The sequence below is a fragment of the Topomyia yanbarensis genome, chromosome 2, assembly GCF_030247195.1.
Source record: "Topomyia yanbarensis strain Yona2022 chromosome 2, ASM3024719v1, whole genome shotgun sequence".
Classification (NCBI taxonomy): Eukaryota; Metazoa; Arthropoda; class Insecta; order Diptera; family Culicidae; genus Topomyia; species Topomyia yanbarensis.
This window is the reverse complement of record NC_080671.1, coordinates 177,460,978-177,477,211: the sequence shown is the minus strand read 5'-3', so window position 1 is coordinate 177,477,211 and position 16,234 is coordinate 177,460,978. Positions and strand designations below refer to the sequence as shown.

The window sequence follows — 16,234 nt, the reverse complement described above, 5'->3', positions numbered from 1 at the left end:
ATCAAAGTTTTAGATTTGTGCGGGGTCTTCTGGTTAGTAAGCCGATTTCAAAAATGTTTCCATTTGTGAAAAATGGTTTGCTTTAACGGAGCAGTGTATTCAGAGCAATCTGAGTGCTGACAAAGTCCCACCTTAAAGCGCAAAAAACCTGATTCCAGATTTCACCGGTTCTTTCGTACCAATGAAATCTTATGACCAAGGACGTATATAAAAGAGTAGATAAAATTTGTATGAAATTGGTACTCTTTTCAAAGATGCTGGGTAATGTAGTAAAAAAGGAACAGCTGTCAAAAATATATTCGTTCTGGAGGATGGCTGAAATAATCTGAATCAACCTCCTTTTCCATCAACTTCTTGTAAGATATATTTTTGCTTAAATTTAAATTTTAAAATTTAAATTTAAATTAAAACCTTTATATTTGAACAAACTCGATTAGATATTTAGTCATTTATGAATCCTGATTGACCGTTTTAAAATTAGTATAACAATGATAGATAAAAATAAAATTCTATGAGATTTAGGTTCAAGTTTGTTAACTTTTTATAGAGAAATTGGAAGACTTCTGTTCTTCGAACGATATGCCTAGTATGCTTTTCTTGTACTCCAATCATACTTTACCTTCAAAAGAAACAAATTTTCGCATAACCTAGGAGAAAGATGGCAGAGCCTACTATCGTAATTCTCTTTGAGAGGAAATTCCGGAATCCCCATACGCTGAACAGAAATCGCAATAGTCAATGAGAAATAAAAGTTTTGTCTGTTGTACGAAAATAGGGAGCTTAATATAAAACTAGATATAGAAATGACCACGTTTATCCGAAAGAGATGTTGCTATTACTATCTCCAGATTCTGGACAGAGTTTCCTGTTTTCTTGATAAACGATCTTCGCTCTTATCCTATATTATGCGAGAAATTTTCAATCTTAAATTACTAGGAGAATTCCCTGATTGTATGGTTCAGCGCGACGCTTTTTTACTATTGTAATCAGTGTTCTGCGAGTAACGCTTCCGGAATTTCTTCTTAAAGGAAATTATGAAATTTGGTTTTGATGCCTTTTCCTAAGACTTTGTGAAAAGTATTTCTTTTGGAAATAAAATGCGATTTGAGTGCAAGCAAAACCCTACATTTATACATTCCGATGAATGGAATCTGTTCCAGAAGTATTCAAACATATACCTAAAACTCAAAGTTTTTTTTTCTTTCCTTCAACCACCTTTCATTTGTTATTGAAAATGACTAACGAGAGTTTCAATAACTTGCAAGTTGACAGATTTATCATTTATCATATGATTAAGTTCATTCAAATAGAAAGTTTTGGATTTAAGCCAATTGTATTTCACGTGAATAGGAAGGATGGTAGTTCTAGATTACAATAGTCATCCCCTAGAATGACAATATATATTATAAAGAAGACACGAATACATGATCGAAAAAATAAAATCTGTTTACAATTCTCTTTAACATCTTAAAATGTTAACAGTATCGAATAAGTCTGGTCAACATTTCTCTATACTTCCATGTTCATAAAATATCATTGGCGCCCAAGAATCGGCGGAATCCAAAAATAATTTTTTTCTGTTTAAAGTGGGATTTGGTAAACACTTAAATACATCTGAATACACTGTTCAACTAAACCCAACAATATTTTGTGGGTTCTTGCAAATCGACTTTTTAACCAGTAGGCCTTTAGGTGTTGTTCGACAAAGACACCGTGATTGCGGTTGGCCAGCTTGGCCCCCGCCAAGGTTGCCAACCTTAGAAGGGGGGGGGGCGCTAAAATCTTGATCTGCTTTATAAAATAAGTGAGGCTAAGTCATAAAATAAGTCAGGCTAGGAGTATCATTCCCAGATACCACTACACCCTGAACTGATAAAAAAAGCCTAAACGGACAGCAAAAAGGCGCCTTATTGAGACTCTACCAAAGACGCTTGAAGACTACGCTACGGTCCTGGTAATCCAGAATAAACAACGTACAAGACAATGATTTCAAATTTAAATAAAAACAGTGAAAATTATTGCAAACTTTTCCGCTCGTTTTCTCAGTTTCATAGAAACAAGGGGACCTGAAATGTGGTCATGAGCAGTAAAACAAGCCGTCCTTATAAAGCTGTAGCAAAGATCGTAGAGTAAACTAGATCAATTATCATCGAGAAGATAAACCCATGCCGAAGTTTCCTCGATGCCGGGAGGAGTTCACATGGAATTTTTGATGTTCCTAGTAGCGTTGGAAACACTTAGTTTCTTCTGAATTGTCTAAGACCAGGTGCTGTTTGCTTCGGATTTGTGGCAGAGCTTTTTCTTCGTAGTATATTTTGCGACCTTTCAAGAGAGAAAAAAAATATTCTTACCAAGACCCATTTGCTTATAACTAGTGTAATACTGCATGCATGACGCGCGGCAGAAACAACCGACCGTGCAGACGAACTTTGTCGAAGAAGACGCAAAGCAGTCTCTGAAAATGTCAACCCGACACTAGTTTGAAGGGACACCCCCTTTTATCCCGTCCAGCGCGATTTTTACTCAAAATATTCGCTCCCTGGAGCAATAGGTCATTGAAACATACAATCCCGTTCTTCTGTTGATCCACGTATGCCAAGTTCGAATCGATAACAACACCATCGATCTCAACTTTGTGTGCGGGCATGTAAATGCGTTAGTGCTTCATGAAAGTCTTGTCGCCAGTAACATCATTTGTTTGCTTTAGACAAAATATCAAAATTTTGAACTTATACAGGCCAACTTTCGAGATATCTGGCACTGCTGAGTATTTCTGCGTCTTGCGGACTTCTTTGCGGACTATCTTTGATCGAAGATCGGATACGGACGATCCCTGTTCAATGTGCTTGATTTGAAATGGGAGGTACAGCGAAAGATGTTCCCTCCCCAGGGGCTCATCACAGTCGACTTCGCCAGCAGACAAGTTATTATAGATGTTCGTAGAGGTCGGTGTCGTAGCTATCTTTAGCATTTCTGCAAAAGATCGCTTAGAGCATCCTTGAAGGGAACGCTAAAGATTCTCCTCGCGCTGTACAAGGGACATACAGGGAGATCATGTGGGTTTCCCCCAAAATGTTAGTGTCGGTTTCTGAAGAGACGAAGTCGAAACGCACCCATGACTAATAAGTCACGCTATTTACCACCTCCGCAAGCTTATCAGGGTGAATTTTCGATATTGTTGTCACGGCCGAATTTCGCTCTGTCTGAACTAGAGAAATCTGCAAGGTTAAAAAAAATATCTTTGACTCCGAAAAAGAACCTGTAAGGCCCGGTTGTGGAGCATGGATAAAACTTGAGCCGGGTTGTCGATTTTTTATTCTCCATCTCACCTTTAGGTGAATCGGTCATTTTTGCACGACCACATCAGCAACAAATAGTGGAACACCTAAGCCGGAAAATTCAATCGAAGCAAGGTTATTATTGTAAAGCTTCTGTTTGCTGAACTTTCCTCTCTTGCAATTATCGATTAAAGCAGTTCTTTCCTAGGGGGAAACTTAACCGTTCTGTGTCCAATGGGGTACCTTTTTTAGGTTTCATTTATTGAAATTCCAATGTTTTGTCCATAGCTGGAAATTGAAACTTTGTGACATCTTAGAACTGCACTAAGTCAAGCTTTTGGGTTAATAATAATTTAGTAGGGGGGGGGGGAGAAGGGGCTCCTGAATATTTTTACTACGTAACAGATCGACGAGGGTACCTGGGTACCTACAAAACTGAAATGCCAATAACTAAGGCACTTTCTAACCGATTTCGACACTTTTGAGTGTTTTAGGTTCAGGAACTCATTCACTTTTAGATTTGGTTAAAATAAATCGGGTTAATTCATTTAGTTCCCAAGAATCTTGTTTTCCGGAAACATGTTCCAGTACTGTAATACTGTTTGTGAATTTTAATGGAATACGATTTGAAGAGATTTGATACTTATATTGTTGGGGCATTACTATAATTTACAAATCATACCCTAGTACTAGAACATTACTCCGGAAAATCCGCATTACAAAGAATCAGATCCATTCATCCGGTTGAATTCTATAGAACCAAAAAATAGACGAGTTCCTGAATCCAACGCATCTAAAAGTGTCCAAATCGGTTAAAGAAAGCCATAGTTACCAGCATTTCAATTTGTGGGTCCCGGGTAACCTCGTCGGCCCATTAAAGGTGTTTTTTGTTGGACACATAATGGCTATACACATAATGGGCAGACTATGCAATATTACCGTATATGAAAACGCACTTTTTTCTGTTAGAAAGTACGAGAGAAAATGGAAAATGAAAAGAAAGCGACCTGTCATCCTGGGCCTGTGTTTGTGTACGTTTCCGTCGCATTGCATAGAAAATTTTCTACTACATATAATCTTCAAAAGCACAAATAGGCGTGGGACCACGATAATTCGCCACATCTTATCTAGAGACTTTTGAAGAACGATGAACATTTTTTTCCCACACACCGGAACACAGCTTACGACAGCGATTGATTGAAGATTAATTTCAATGGAACACGTAGTACGTTTGAACATTTCTTCAGTATCATAGCAGGCATAGAATCTTGTCCAGTTGCTCTCGAGAAATTTTTTTCCAATGGCGGTAAGAATATTCTTATCAGAAAGGCTTATGTTACTTCAGTGGCAGATTCAGGGGAAGGGTTCTGGGGGTACGGACCCCTCCGAAACTTTTTAACTTCTTGAGAAATTTTAAAATAGTTTCTGTTTTAAATTCATTCCCAACTCAAAATCCCTCGGCATGATACTGTACCTTGATGTGGTCCGGGGGCTTTTCCACCAAAGCAGTATTACAGTGATTATATCACAGAAACTTGGGATACGAATATTTTCTTTTTAGTTAAGCTATATTGTGATCAATTTTAGTACTTAACTTGGCGACCTTTATTATCCACTGCCATGGTCAAATAATATACAATGTGGGTTTAGGGCCCAATTCTCTCTGCAAGCAAATTTCTTATTCTCTCATATACACTATCAATCTCTCATTCCAAATGTACAAACGTGGCCTACACGATAACACAAACCTGGTCACAAATACGAACGCCCGTGTTCTCGCCAATATTCAAACATCCCGATTGATTAGGTGAACGTTGGAACCTAAGAACCTAAGCTCGCGTAATCATGAATCGGTCACGTCCGGAAGTCTCCGCCCTTGATCCTAGCAGCCCAAATTCATGCCGTTAGTTGGACCAATAGAAATAAAAACTAGATAAGACGTCCACGCGCGGTCATTGAAGAATACGCGAACATGCGAATGGCCACACGCTTACAAAAATAATGTGTCCACGCGAAGTTACATACTAGCACACGCGACAAAAACGTCCACATACAAACGCTCGAGTCCTTCGCGATCATCCACGCGCGACCACACTCACGATCTCGTAAAAAGTATAACACCCCGGTGACTAAGTGAATGGTTTAGCACTTTTAAATTAACAATCCCGGTCTCGAGAGTGAACCTCCAAATGCCCGTTTTCGCGCGATCATGCATCGGTTTCGTCCGGAATCCCCTATTCTAGGCCCTAGTAGCATAAGTCCAATGCCGTCAGGTGGACCAATCAAAAATATAATGCTCATATTCACTAAACTACATAAAAATCGAATGTATACACACAAAGTCACATACACGCGACAAATATAAAAATGCTTGAGCCCTTCGCGACCATCCACGCAACCTATACTCGCGCTCTTCCAGACATTATAACATTTTTTTTTTCCAATTCGTTTATTTGATAAGGCAAGTTTGCGTTAGCTTAAAGGTGCCAATTTTGTTTTGTTTTACATTTTAAATTACTTAAAACTAGGGGATTACATATTGATTAGCTATACATATACACAAGGGGGTAATATAATTTTCGTAAGATTAGGGGGTCATTTAGTTTTTATGGCAATATGGTTTGACATTTTTAGCAATGAGATTATTAGAGCAAATAATGTTTAACTAAGGGGGAAAATTTATACGACTATCTTAAAAGTAGAAATAATTAGAGGGCGTGATTAAATTTTGTAAAGATTCGGAGACATTAATTAGAGTTATTTTATGTGGTAGTAGAGTTGGGCATTTTCAACGAGATCATATAATATAATAGTTAAAACTAGAAAAGGCAAGAAGAGCTAAATGCTTCATGAAGATATTTGGGGGGGGGGGGGGGAAGGGGTGTTACTTCTGTGTATAAGAGTCAGGGGAAGTAGGGTGGATAAACATGGCAGGGGGAGAACATTATTTCAGTTTCAGACTTCGGGAGATCAACGGATGGATTACAGAATCAGGGTGGCCTTCATCAGGAAGAATCATGTACTGGGACGCCGGGTGGTCGTTCTTAAGATGGCAGGGGTTTCTCCAGACGATTTCGTAGTGCGGCTCAGATGTTGATCGGCTACATTTCGAGTTGTGCGTGTGATGTTCGTGCTTTAGGTCCCGTGTTTGTTGGCTCATTTGACAGGGATGTTTTGTGTCGCCTTGGAGTCGCATCAAACCATCGTGGGTGTATGGTACAGGTGGAAGAGAGCGTTTCTGAGAATGATAAGGAAAAATGGGCAGTTAAAGTTGGATATTGATGGTTTTTATGAAGGTGTATATAAGGGACATATAGAGGACATCGCGGCTTGCCAACACATCTCGAACCGGGACGTTGGGTGGTCTTCCTCGGGCCCGGAGGGTGTCCATAAGCCGAGACCTGGCGGAACTATACTCGGTGCACGCCCAGACTATGTGCTCTATATCGTGATAACCGTCGCCACAAGCGCAGATACCACTCTCCACGAGCCCAATACGTCGGAGATGTGCATCCAGCGTGTAATGGTTCGCCATGAGTCGGGACATCACACGAATGAAGTCACGACCCACATCCATCCCCTTGAACCAAGGTTTCGTCGATACCTTAGGGACTATCGAATGTAGCCACCTTCCTAGCTCCCCATTGCTCCACGAGGTTTGCCAACTTTCGAGGGTTCTCTGATGAGTAATACTGAAAAATTCGTTGAAGCAAATTGGTCTTTCAAAAACGTCACCTTCAATAGCACCCACCTTAGCTAAGGAGTCCGCTTTGTCATTGCCCGGAATGGAGCAATGAGAAGGGACCCACACCAAGGTAATCTGGAAAGATTTGTCAGATAAAGCACTCAGTAGCTCCCGTATTTTCCCCAAAAAATACGAGGAATGCTTTCCATGTTTCATCGAGCGAATAGCGTCAATAGAACTCAGACTATCCGAGACGATGAAGTAATGGTCTGCGGGTAATGTGTCAATGACTCCAAGGGTATACTGAATAGCAGCTAGTTCTGCGGCGTAAACTGAAGCAGGGTCACTGAGTTTGTAGGAGGCGGTGAACTTTTGATTGAAAATACCGAAGCCAGTGGACCCTTCGAGGTTTGATCCGTCAGTATAAAACATCTTAGAACAGTCGACTTCTCGGAATTTATTATAAAAAATATTTGGAACCACTTGTGGGCGTATGTGGTCCGGAATTCCACTAATCTCATCTTTCATGGATGTGTCGAAGAAAACAGTAGATTCAGAAGTATTTATGAAATGCACACGGTTGGGATTGTAAGAAGAAGGATTAATATTTTGCGCCATGTAGTCAAAGTACAGGGACATAAAACGGGTCTGAGAATTGAGCTCAACAAGCCTTTCGAAATTTTCAATCACCAACGGGTTCAAGATATCGCATCGAATGAGCAATCGATATGAGAGTTCCCAAAATCGATTTTTCAGCGGGAGAACGCCCGACAGGACTTCGAGACTCATCGTATGGGTCGACTGCATGCACCCTAAGGCGATACGCAAACAACGATACTGAATTCTTTCGAGTTTGATGAAATGTATGTTCGCGGCGGATCGAAAGCAGAAGCATCCGTATTCCAGTACCGACAGTATCGTTGTTTGATACAACCTAATTAGGTCTCCTGGGTGGGCACCCCACCACGTTCCGGTTATTGTACGAAGAAAGTTGATCCTTTGTTGGCATTTCTGTTTCAGATACCGAATATGGCATCCCCAAGTACCTTTCGAGTCGAACCAGACCCCTAGATATTTTACTGTGAAGACCTGAGCTATAGTTTGACCCATTAATAGAAGCTGTAGTTGTGCTGGTTCACGCTTCCTAGAAAATACAACTAGCTCAGTTTTCTCCGTGGAGAATTCGATACCCAGCTTAATAGCCCATGCAGACAAATTGTCCAAGGTATTCTGTAATGGTCCTTGTAGATCGACAGCTTTGGGTCCCGTAACAGACACCACGCCATCATCTGCAAGTTGTCTTAATGTGCAGGAATTGTCAAGACATTCATCAATGTCGTTGACGTAGAAATTGTATAACAGGGGGCTTAGGCATGAGCCCTGGGGAAGGCCCATGTAGCTAAATCGTGATGTCGATAAGTCACCATGCGAAAAATGCATGTGCTTTTCCGACAACAAGTTTAGTAAAAAGTTGTTTAAAGTCGCTGAAAGACCATGCTGGTGCAGCTTCTCTGAAAGAATGTTGATAGAAACTGAATCAAAAGCCCCCTTTATATCTAGGAACACTGATGCCATCTGCTCTTTACTAGCAAAGGCCATTTGAATTTCGGTTGAGAGCAACGCAAGACAATCATTCGTCCCTTTGCCTTTGCGAAAGCCAAATTGTGTATCTGACAGTAAGCCATTTGCTTCGACCCAATTGTCGAGGCGGGATAGGATCATTTTCTCGAACAACTTCCGGATACAAGATAGCATTGCGATCGGTCGATACGAATTGTGGTCGGAGGCTGGTTTTCCTGGTTTTTGGATGGCGATGACCTTCACTTGCCTCCAATCGCGTGGGACAATGTTAGCCTCAAGAAACTTATTAAATAAGTTCAACAAGCGTCTCTTGGCAGAGTCTGGCAGATTCTTCAACAAGTTGAATTTGATTCTGTCTGGCCCTGGAGCTTTATTGTTACACGACAAGAGAGCAAGTGAGAACTCCACCATCGAAAAAGGTGTTTCGTTCGCGTTATCGTCACGGGACACGGCGCGGTAGATCTTCTGTGCCGGGGCGGAATCCGGACAAACCTTCTTGGCGAAATCGAATATCCAACGGTTTGAATATTCCACGCTCTCATTAGTACTGTTTCGATTTCGCATACGTCGGGCTGTTCCCCAAAGAGTGCTCATCGATGTTTCTCTCGTTAATCCGTCGACGAACCGGCGCCAATAACCGCGTTTTTTGGCTTTCATCAAACTCTTCATTCGCTTGTCTAACGTCGCGTACTGTCGAAAACTAGCGGGTAACCCGTCGTTCCGGAAGGTCTTAAACGCGGCGGCCTTCTCTGCGTACACGTCTGAGCACTCTTTGTCCCACCAGGGATTGGGAGAACGTTTTTGTATGTTCGCGCCGGGTACTGGCTTAGTCTGAGCTTGATTCGCGCTGTCGAGAATCAAGCCAGCCAAAAAGCTGTACTCTTCCTCCGGAGGAAGTTCTTGAGTAGATTCGATGTTTTCGGATATCGCGGCAGCATAGCTCTTCCAATCGATATTTCGTGTGAGGTCATACGAAATATTGATTGTTTCCAATGGCCTTGAGCCGTTATTGATTGAGACTACGATCGGCAGATGGTCGCTACCGTGGGGATCAGGGATTACCTTCCACGCGCATTCTAACTTTAGCGAGGTCGAGCAAAGGGATAAATCTAATGCGCTTGGGCGCGCAGGTGGGGGAGGAATCCGTGTCATTTCACCCGTGTTTAGAAGTGTCATGTTGAAGTTGTCGCAAATATTGTGAATTAAAGAGGAACGGTTATCATCATAAAGGCAACCCCATTCCGTACCGTGAGAGTTAAAGTCGCCTAAAACTAGTCGCGGTGCTGGCAGGGATTCTAAGATGTCATGTAGCCGGCGATGCCCAATCGCGGTGTTGGGGGGAATATATATGGAAGCTATGCAAAGATCTTTGCCTTTGGTTGTTACTTGACAAGCGACAACTTCTATTCCTGTTATCGAGGGAAGGTTAATTCTGTAGAAGGAATAGCGCTTTTTGATCCCCAAAAGCACTCCTCCATAGGGGGTGTCTCGATCCAGGCGAATAATATTAAAGTCGTGGAAGTTGAGATCTATGTCGGAAGTTAACCAAGTTTCACATAATGCAAATGCATCGCAACTCAAATTATTTATTAAAATTTTGAAGGAATCGATTTTCGGGATGATACTTCTGCAATTCCACTGTAGAACAGTGATCAAATCCGTGACCTCGTTCGATGAGTTAGCCATCGAAGGATACAATCGCTGAAAGGAGGGGCCATTTAGCAGTCAACTGCTTCAAAAATGTTCTTACTGTAGGGAGAAAAGCTAACATAAGATTTTTAATAGGATCAGTTATATTGAAAGTTTTTATTATCCAGTCCACTATGTCCGAGAGTTTGATAATTCCAGTGCCGCGATTATTCTCGAACTGAAACAGAGGAACACTTGGGATTTTTGATGTTCCGGGAAGTGCTGGGAACTCCTTCTCTGAGTTTAATCCTCCGAGACCAGGAGCTAATTGCTTCGGTTTGGTTGCAACACTTCCAATAGATGTGACTTTCTGAGTCCCGTCAAGGGATACCTTCTGGCCTTTACAACGAACTTTAGGAGAGGAAATGTTCCTCCTCTTCCTATAACTTCTAGGCGCCCTAGTAGATGTTCCCTCTTGTGGGTCATCAGCCTCGCCCTCGTTAGGAGGCAAGTGAGCATAGATGTTTGTTGAGGTTGGTGGTGTAGCTTTCTTTAGCATTTCTGCGAAAGAACGTTCGGATCGTCCAGCAAGGGAACGTTTTAGTTTATCCCCGCGTAGTTTGTACGCGGGACATGCCGAGATATCATGCAGACTCTCCGCACAGTAAGGACACTTTTCGGCTTGCTTACTGCACGAATCATCTAGATGATTCTCCCCGCATTTTCCACAGCGGGCCTTATTGCTACAATGGGTGGCTGTGTGACCCAATTGTTTACACTTTGTGCAATTCATGACCCGCGGCACAAACAGACGCACAGGCAGACGAACCTTGTGCAAGAGGACGTAATTTGGCAAAGCGGTACCAGCGAAGGTCAACCGATAAGAGTTTGATTGGGGGTACGTTTTTGAACCATCCCCCGCAACTACTACTGAGTGCAAACGCTTGCACTCGAGTATTTTCACTGGCTGTAGTAAGCGGTCTCTGAAACGGCCAACCCCGTACTGCAGCAGATCCTCGCATGTCAAACTGTCATCGGTGACAACGCCTTCAGACTGTACTTTCACAGCTGGAATATACACGTGATAGTCCTTCGTAAAGTGCTCGCAGCAAGCAATATCGTTTGCCTGCTTTGAGTTAGTCAGCACGACCCTCAGCCTGTCTGAGCGGACCTTTTTTATTTCGATCACAGCCGAGAACCGTTCCGTTAGGTCTTTTGAAATCTGTAATAGATTCAGCGATTTTGTTTTGGGCCGAAAGAAGACCACAAAGGGACCGGTCGAGAGCTCTGGATATTGTTTGGGTCGGGGGAGAGCCTTAGGAGTCGACTCGATCTCCATTTGGCCATCCGGGGAGGAAGCCATCGACACCGTCAACGCACGGGGTCAGCACCCGCGCAGACGGGAAAAAGCCGTAAATGTATCAAAAAGGTAGATTTCACTTATCTGTATACTCGTTTCCCACGACGCACCAGTCCAGCTTAAATAGCTGGTTATTGTTCAATCCTCGCTTTACGAACAAAGGGTTGAGGAATGTGGCCTAACGGTTAACACACGCACAAAAGAAAATAAAAGTCCAAACCTCGAAGAGGCAGAGAATGGCAAAATAACCTTGAACGCGGATTACTGCACTGTTCTTTTTCCAACAGACCGAAAACAAAACACTTCTATCTCGATCGAGCGATGCGTAGAGACTCAGACATTATAACATCTCGGTGATAATATGAACGTCTCAGCACTTGTAATCACTCAAATGCAGTCTTAAGCGTGAACCTACAGTCCCCCGCTCTCGCGCATTTATGAGTCGTTCACGTCCTGAAGTCTCTATCCTCGATTCCAGAAGTCTAGGTCCATGCCTTAATTGAATCAATTAGCTCTACAGCTCCAGTAAGACAACTCTCGAAAAAAATCGGCGCATTATTAATACTCAATAACAATACTAACTCTTCTTTTTATTTTATTTTTATTTATTTTCGGTCTCATGCGTTATATTCTTGTGATGACCTTTTCGAGCTCATACATCCAAGAAGAGCAACATTGCTGCCAACAATGATTCTTCTCTGCCATCAGACGTCGCCAGGTTTTAGAACAATGGAGATGTATTCTCATACTCGATGGAATCAGATAAGTAGGAACGATCAACAAACTGCAAGTAGTACACGTTTCTTATTTTAACAAATACAATAATATTCGTATTAAAATATTATTTACAGGCTCCACATATACCTCAACACAAACCAATACACAAATGCTTGACAGGTGACTGGGCCAAGTGCATTCACTCGTAGGATCTATCATTTCGATGATCGCCTCGATTCCACGAAACCAGTGCACAAGTAAACTGACATAAGCTAGTCTCATCTGGTGAATGCATGTAACCTGGAAACCCCAGACACGACAGGACGAGACGGACAGACTGGACTCGACGAGGCCTAGTTCAGAGTTTTTGGGCATTCTGCATTGCACGGTTAGTGACCTAAAAAAGAAACATTCGGCATGTTATTTTTCCTTTTATTACTATATCTTAAGTTAGGTTCATACTCATACTCACTAACACAATCAAGTGCATATTCTCTCATATACACTCACATCCAAAACGCACAAACGCCCCTAACTTTCGCGATAACACAAACCTGGTCAAAACGCGAACTTACATTACAATTTCAATCATCCACACACACCTACGCTCGCAATTTCTCCAACATTAAAACACCCCCTTACTTAAGTGAACTTTTCAGCACCTATAACTTTACAACCGCGGTCGCAAGCATTAACCCACCACTCGCGCGATCATAGACCGGCTACGTTCGGAATTCTCTACTCTCGACTCATGCCTTCAGTTGGACCAATCAAGAATGATGCTCATATTCGCCAGACAACACGTTCCTCTACCATACACTAAAAATTAATTATCATATTCACGGTCCGTGCGCGATCGTTCAAGAATACACGTGAATATGCGTTTACTAGTTGTGTGGTGGTGTGGTCGCCGGGGGCTCGAGCGTTTGAGTGCTGGCGTGTCTCTGATTTTGCGTGCGTGGATTCGATTTTAGATTCGTGTGGCCACACGAATCTGGGATCGAATCTGTGCGCGCGGGGTTGGAGACGCGCTGGCATTCGGGTGCTCGAGCCTTTGGCGATCGCACTGTTGCACAATTGGTAAACGCCCCCGCTAACCCAGACAGATATGCACTCCTGGACTCGAACGCTAAAAACCACACCTTCCACGCATACACCACCCAGGACTGAACATTAGATTCATACATACAAAGCAACAAGTAATAATTACAGGTATTCGTCTGGCAACCGGGGGAAGTACATTTCAAACGCAGAACTTATCATTTCAATGATGGCCTTGGATCTGCGTTGCCTGTGTTCAAGGCACCATAGCTTTGTCCGTCAGGTCAAGGATGTATGAACCCTCGGCCCTAGCTGCCCATAAAGGGATAAAAAATAAAAAAATAAAAAAAAAAAAATTCATTCCCAACTCAAAATCGTTTCAAACCAGTTTCGACCACCAAGACTGATTTTAATTAAATGAGGGGTTTACATATTACGTAAAGATTTCGACATCGAAATTCCGAACCCCCTCCGAAATTTTTTTCTGGATCCGCTCCTGTGTTACTTAGACACATAACATCGCAAGGAACACCACGAAGACCGTGTTTTACTAAACTGGAGGAAACTGGTTTTAATATTCTTGAAACATGTTTTGCAAATGCTCTCTGCCTCATGTCGCTTTTCCCAGAATTCCGGGAAAGCACAACTCAAATACAGTCACATAAAGTAAAAAAATGTCACTTCATCACAACAAAAATTCGCAGCAAATATTGTGTGACTCAAATTCATGAAAGTCAAACTCTTACTTACCGTACGGACAGAGGCACTGATATGCGTTCCCTTCGTGGCCCTGGGACAAATCGACGCAAATTCCGTTGTTGGTGCAGGGCGACGGGGTACAAGCGTCAATCTCCTCGCAGTGAGAACCAGCAAAACCGCCGCAGCACTGGCACTCGTAGCCTTCCTGTCGAAACAAAAAAATAAATAAATCAAAACTAGATTACGATTTGATGATTAATGTTTCTAACTACGAGGGGTAGAGCATCTGTACGGAAGAATAAGCAATGAACTTGTAGTCCACAACACAACACTGAATCGTCATAGCCAATTTAAAAACGAACGGTGAGAGGTCCTCTTTTGCGTCAAACTTCTTCATACGGCAATGGCAAATATGTAATGAAAACACACAAATGAATCAGAAGTTCATGATGCATGCTTGTATTCGTCGACGAATGAATGGTGCCACTTGTTCTGACAGTTTATTTCTTCTCACCATGGAGATAGCAAAGCCTGAGTGAGTTGAAGGGTGTAAATTTTTCACTTTCCATTCGGCGAAGTTCCATTCGGTATGAAACCAATCACATTTACGAAAAAACCACCCACCACCATGACGGAAGTTGATGGAAAGAAAGACGTCCTACAGTTCTGTAGAACCAATAAGTGGGTTCCATTCATCATCATTCGCTAGAGATTTTTTAGTATTGTTGCGTTTGCATTTTGGCAGGCAAATTAGATGCTGGTTCCAGCTTCTATCTAATTAGTATTAATTGACGCTCCAAGAAAATGTCTCGACAAATATATGATTACGGCCTAAAAGCCAACTGTCAAAATTCACTTTGAATGGAAATTCCGGACAAACCGTTACGCGCCAATCACAGATGTTGGTAGTAAACGAAAGAGAAAAGTTTTCTCTTTCATAAACTGTTGTGAACTGTGTTCGACTAGTAACGGTTTGTCCGGAATTTCCATTCAAAGTGGATTTTGACAGTTGGCTTTTAGGCCGTAATCATATGTTTGTCGAGATGTAGAATATTAAGTAAAAAAATGTTATGTTGATAGCACGCTAGCAACAACTAGCAGCTGCCAACCAGCTACAATGTCAACGAGCCATACTCGCTTCCTTCCACCAAATTGCTATGGTTTCTGTGGAACGTATGCGGATACTCGAACCGGCACCTCTGCGTGAGGTTCGCTCAATTGCAGTTCTTCATCTGACAAGTGCCAACATTTGCAGGACACCGTTCTGATGGCAGAACAATACGACAGCCTAATGAGGTAAGCTTCCTTCTCGCTGCGGGACAACCGCCGTTCATCGTACTGCTCTTCACAATCATAATGGCTGACCATTGCCGCTGACGCAGACAAAAAGTTGCTATGGAAGTTTGACTATGTGCAACGGGATCCTCTCTGCCTCTTCGTAGTAAGCACTTTTCCTATAGAAACGCATACCCACCCACACACACACACAGGCAAACACACTCAGCACGATATATGCCACCTACGAATGGTGGGGGGGGGGGGTTCACAAGTTTATGCAGTGTTTGCACTTACCATTGAATTGTTGGAGTAGCATACACCTTTTCCAGAGCAGTCAGCATTTTCACCGCAATTGTCCGACTTGACGGTCACTTTCAGACGCACGCACTGTTGACCCCATTGTTCTGAGACCACTGCAGGATTGAAGAGACGGACGCATGTAAAGAGAAACAAGAACGTTTTAGGGAAGCTGTTAATTAAATGTCTTTTTGCGAACAGTTCACAAAGAGAGGATGGAATTTCGGGGAGCTATCCTGAAATTGTGTCACTCAAGCAACAATTAGAAAATCAATATGAAAATAACCTATAGGCACACGGAATTTTTAGAAGATAGCAGCTATAAATCGGAAGTGAACACGAAATTATTGCAAAACTTAGAACTAGCTGTAACTGAACCAAATTTCGCACAGTTTGTCTATGATGTGTACAGTTTGCAAGTTGTGCATTAGAGTGGGACATGGTTATATGAAAAAAATAAAATTTGGCTCCGAGTAACTTTTTGGGTCCCATTTAGCTCCCAGAACAACGCTGCAAATTTTTAACTCGATCGGTGAAACTATATTTTTGCGCCCACGGTTTAAAGTTTACATGGGATTTTGTATGGGAAAATTGTCTTTTGCAAATTAATTCTTCCAAGAGTCGCCCGTTATCTCCTAAAAATAAACAGATGCATGATTTTTTTAAGAA

At 42.2% G+C, this 16,234-nt stretch overlaps 1 protein-coding gene across 2 annotated transcripts in view; it reads right to left on the bottom strand.

The window, feature by feature from the left end:
* The window catches only part of LOC131682226 (uncharacterized), a 500,520-nt gene that overhangs the window by 148,507 nt on the left and 335,779 nt on the right, over window positions 1-16,234 (bottom strand). For both annotated transcript variants that reach the window (XM_058963559.1, XM_058963558.1), the window contains 2 exons: window positions 15,563-15,681; window positions 14,042-14,195 (listed from right to left, as the gene is read on the bottom strand). In XM_058963559.1, coding sequence (XP_058819542.1) covers window positions 14,042-14,195; window positions 15,563-15,681 — 273 coding nt within the window. The remainder of the gene's footprint in view (window positions 1-14,041; window positions 14,196-15,562; window positions 15,682-16,234) is intronic.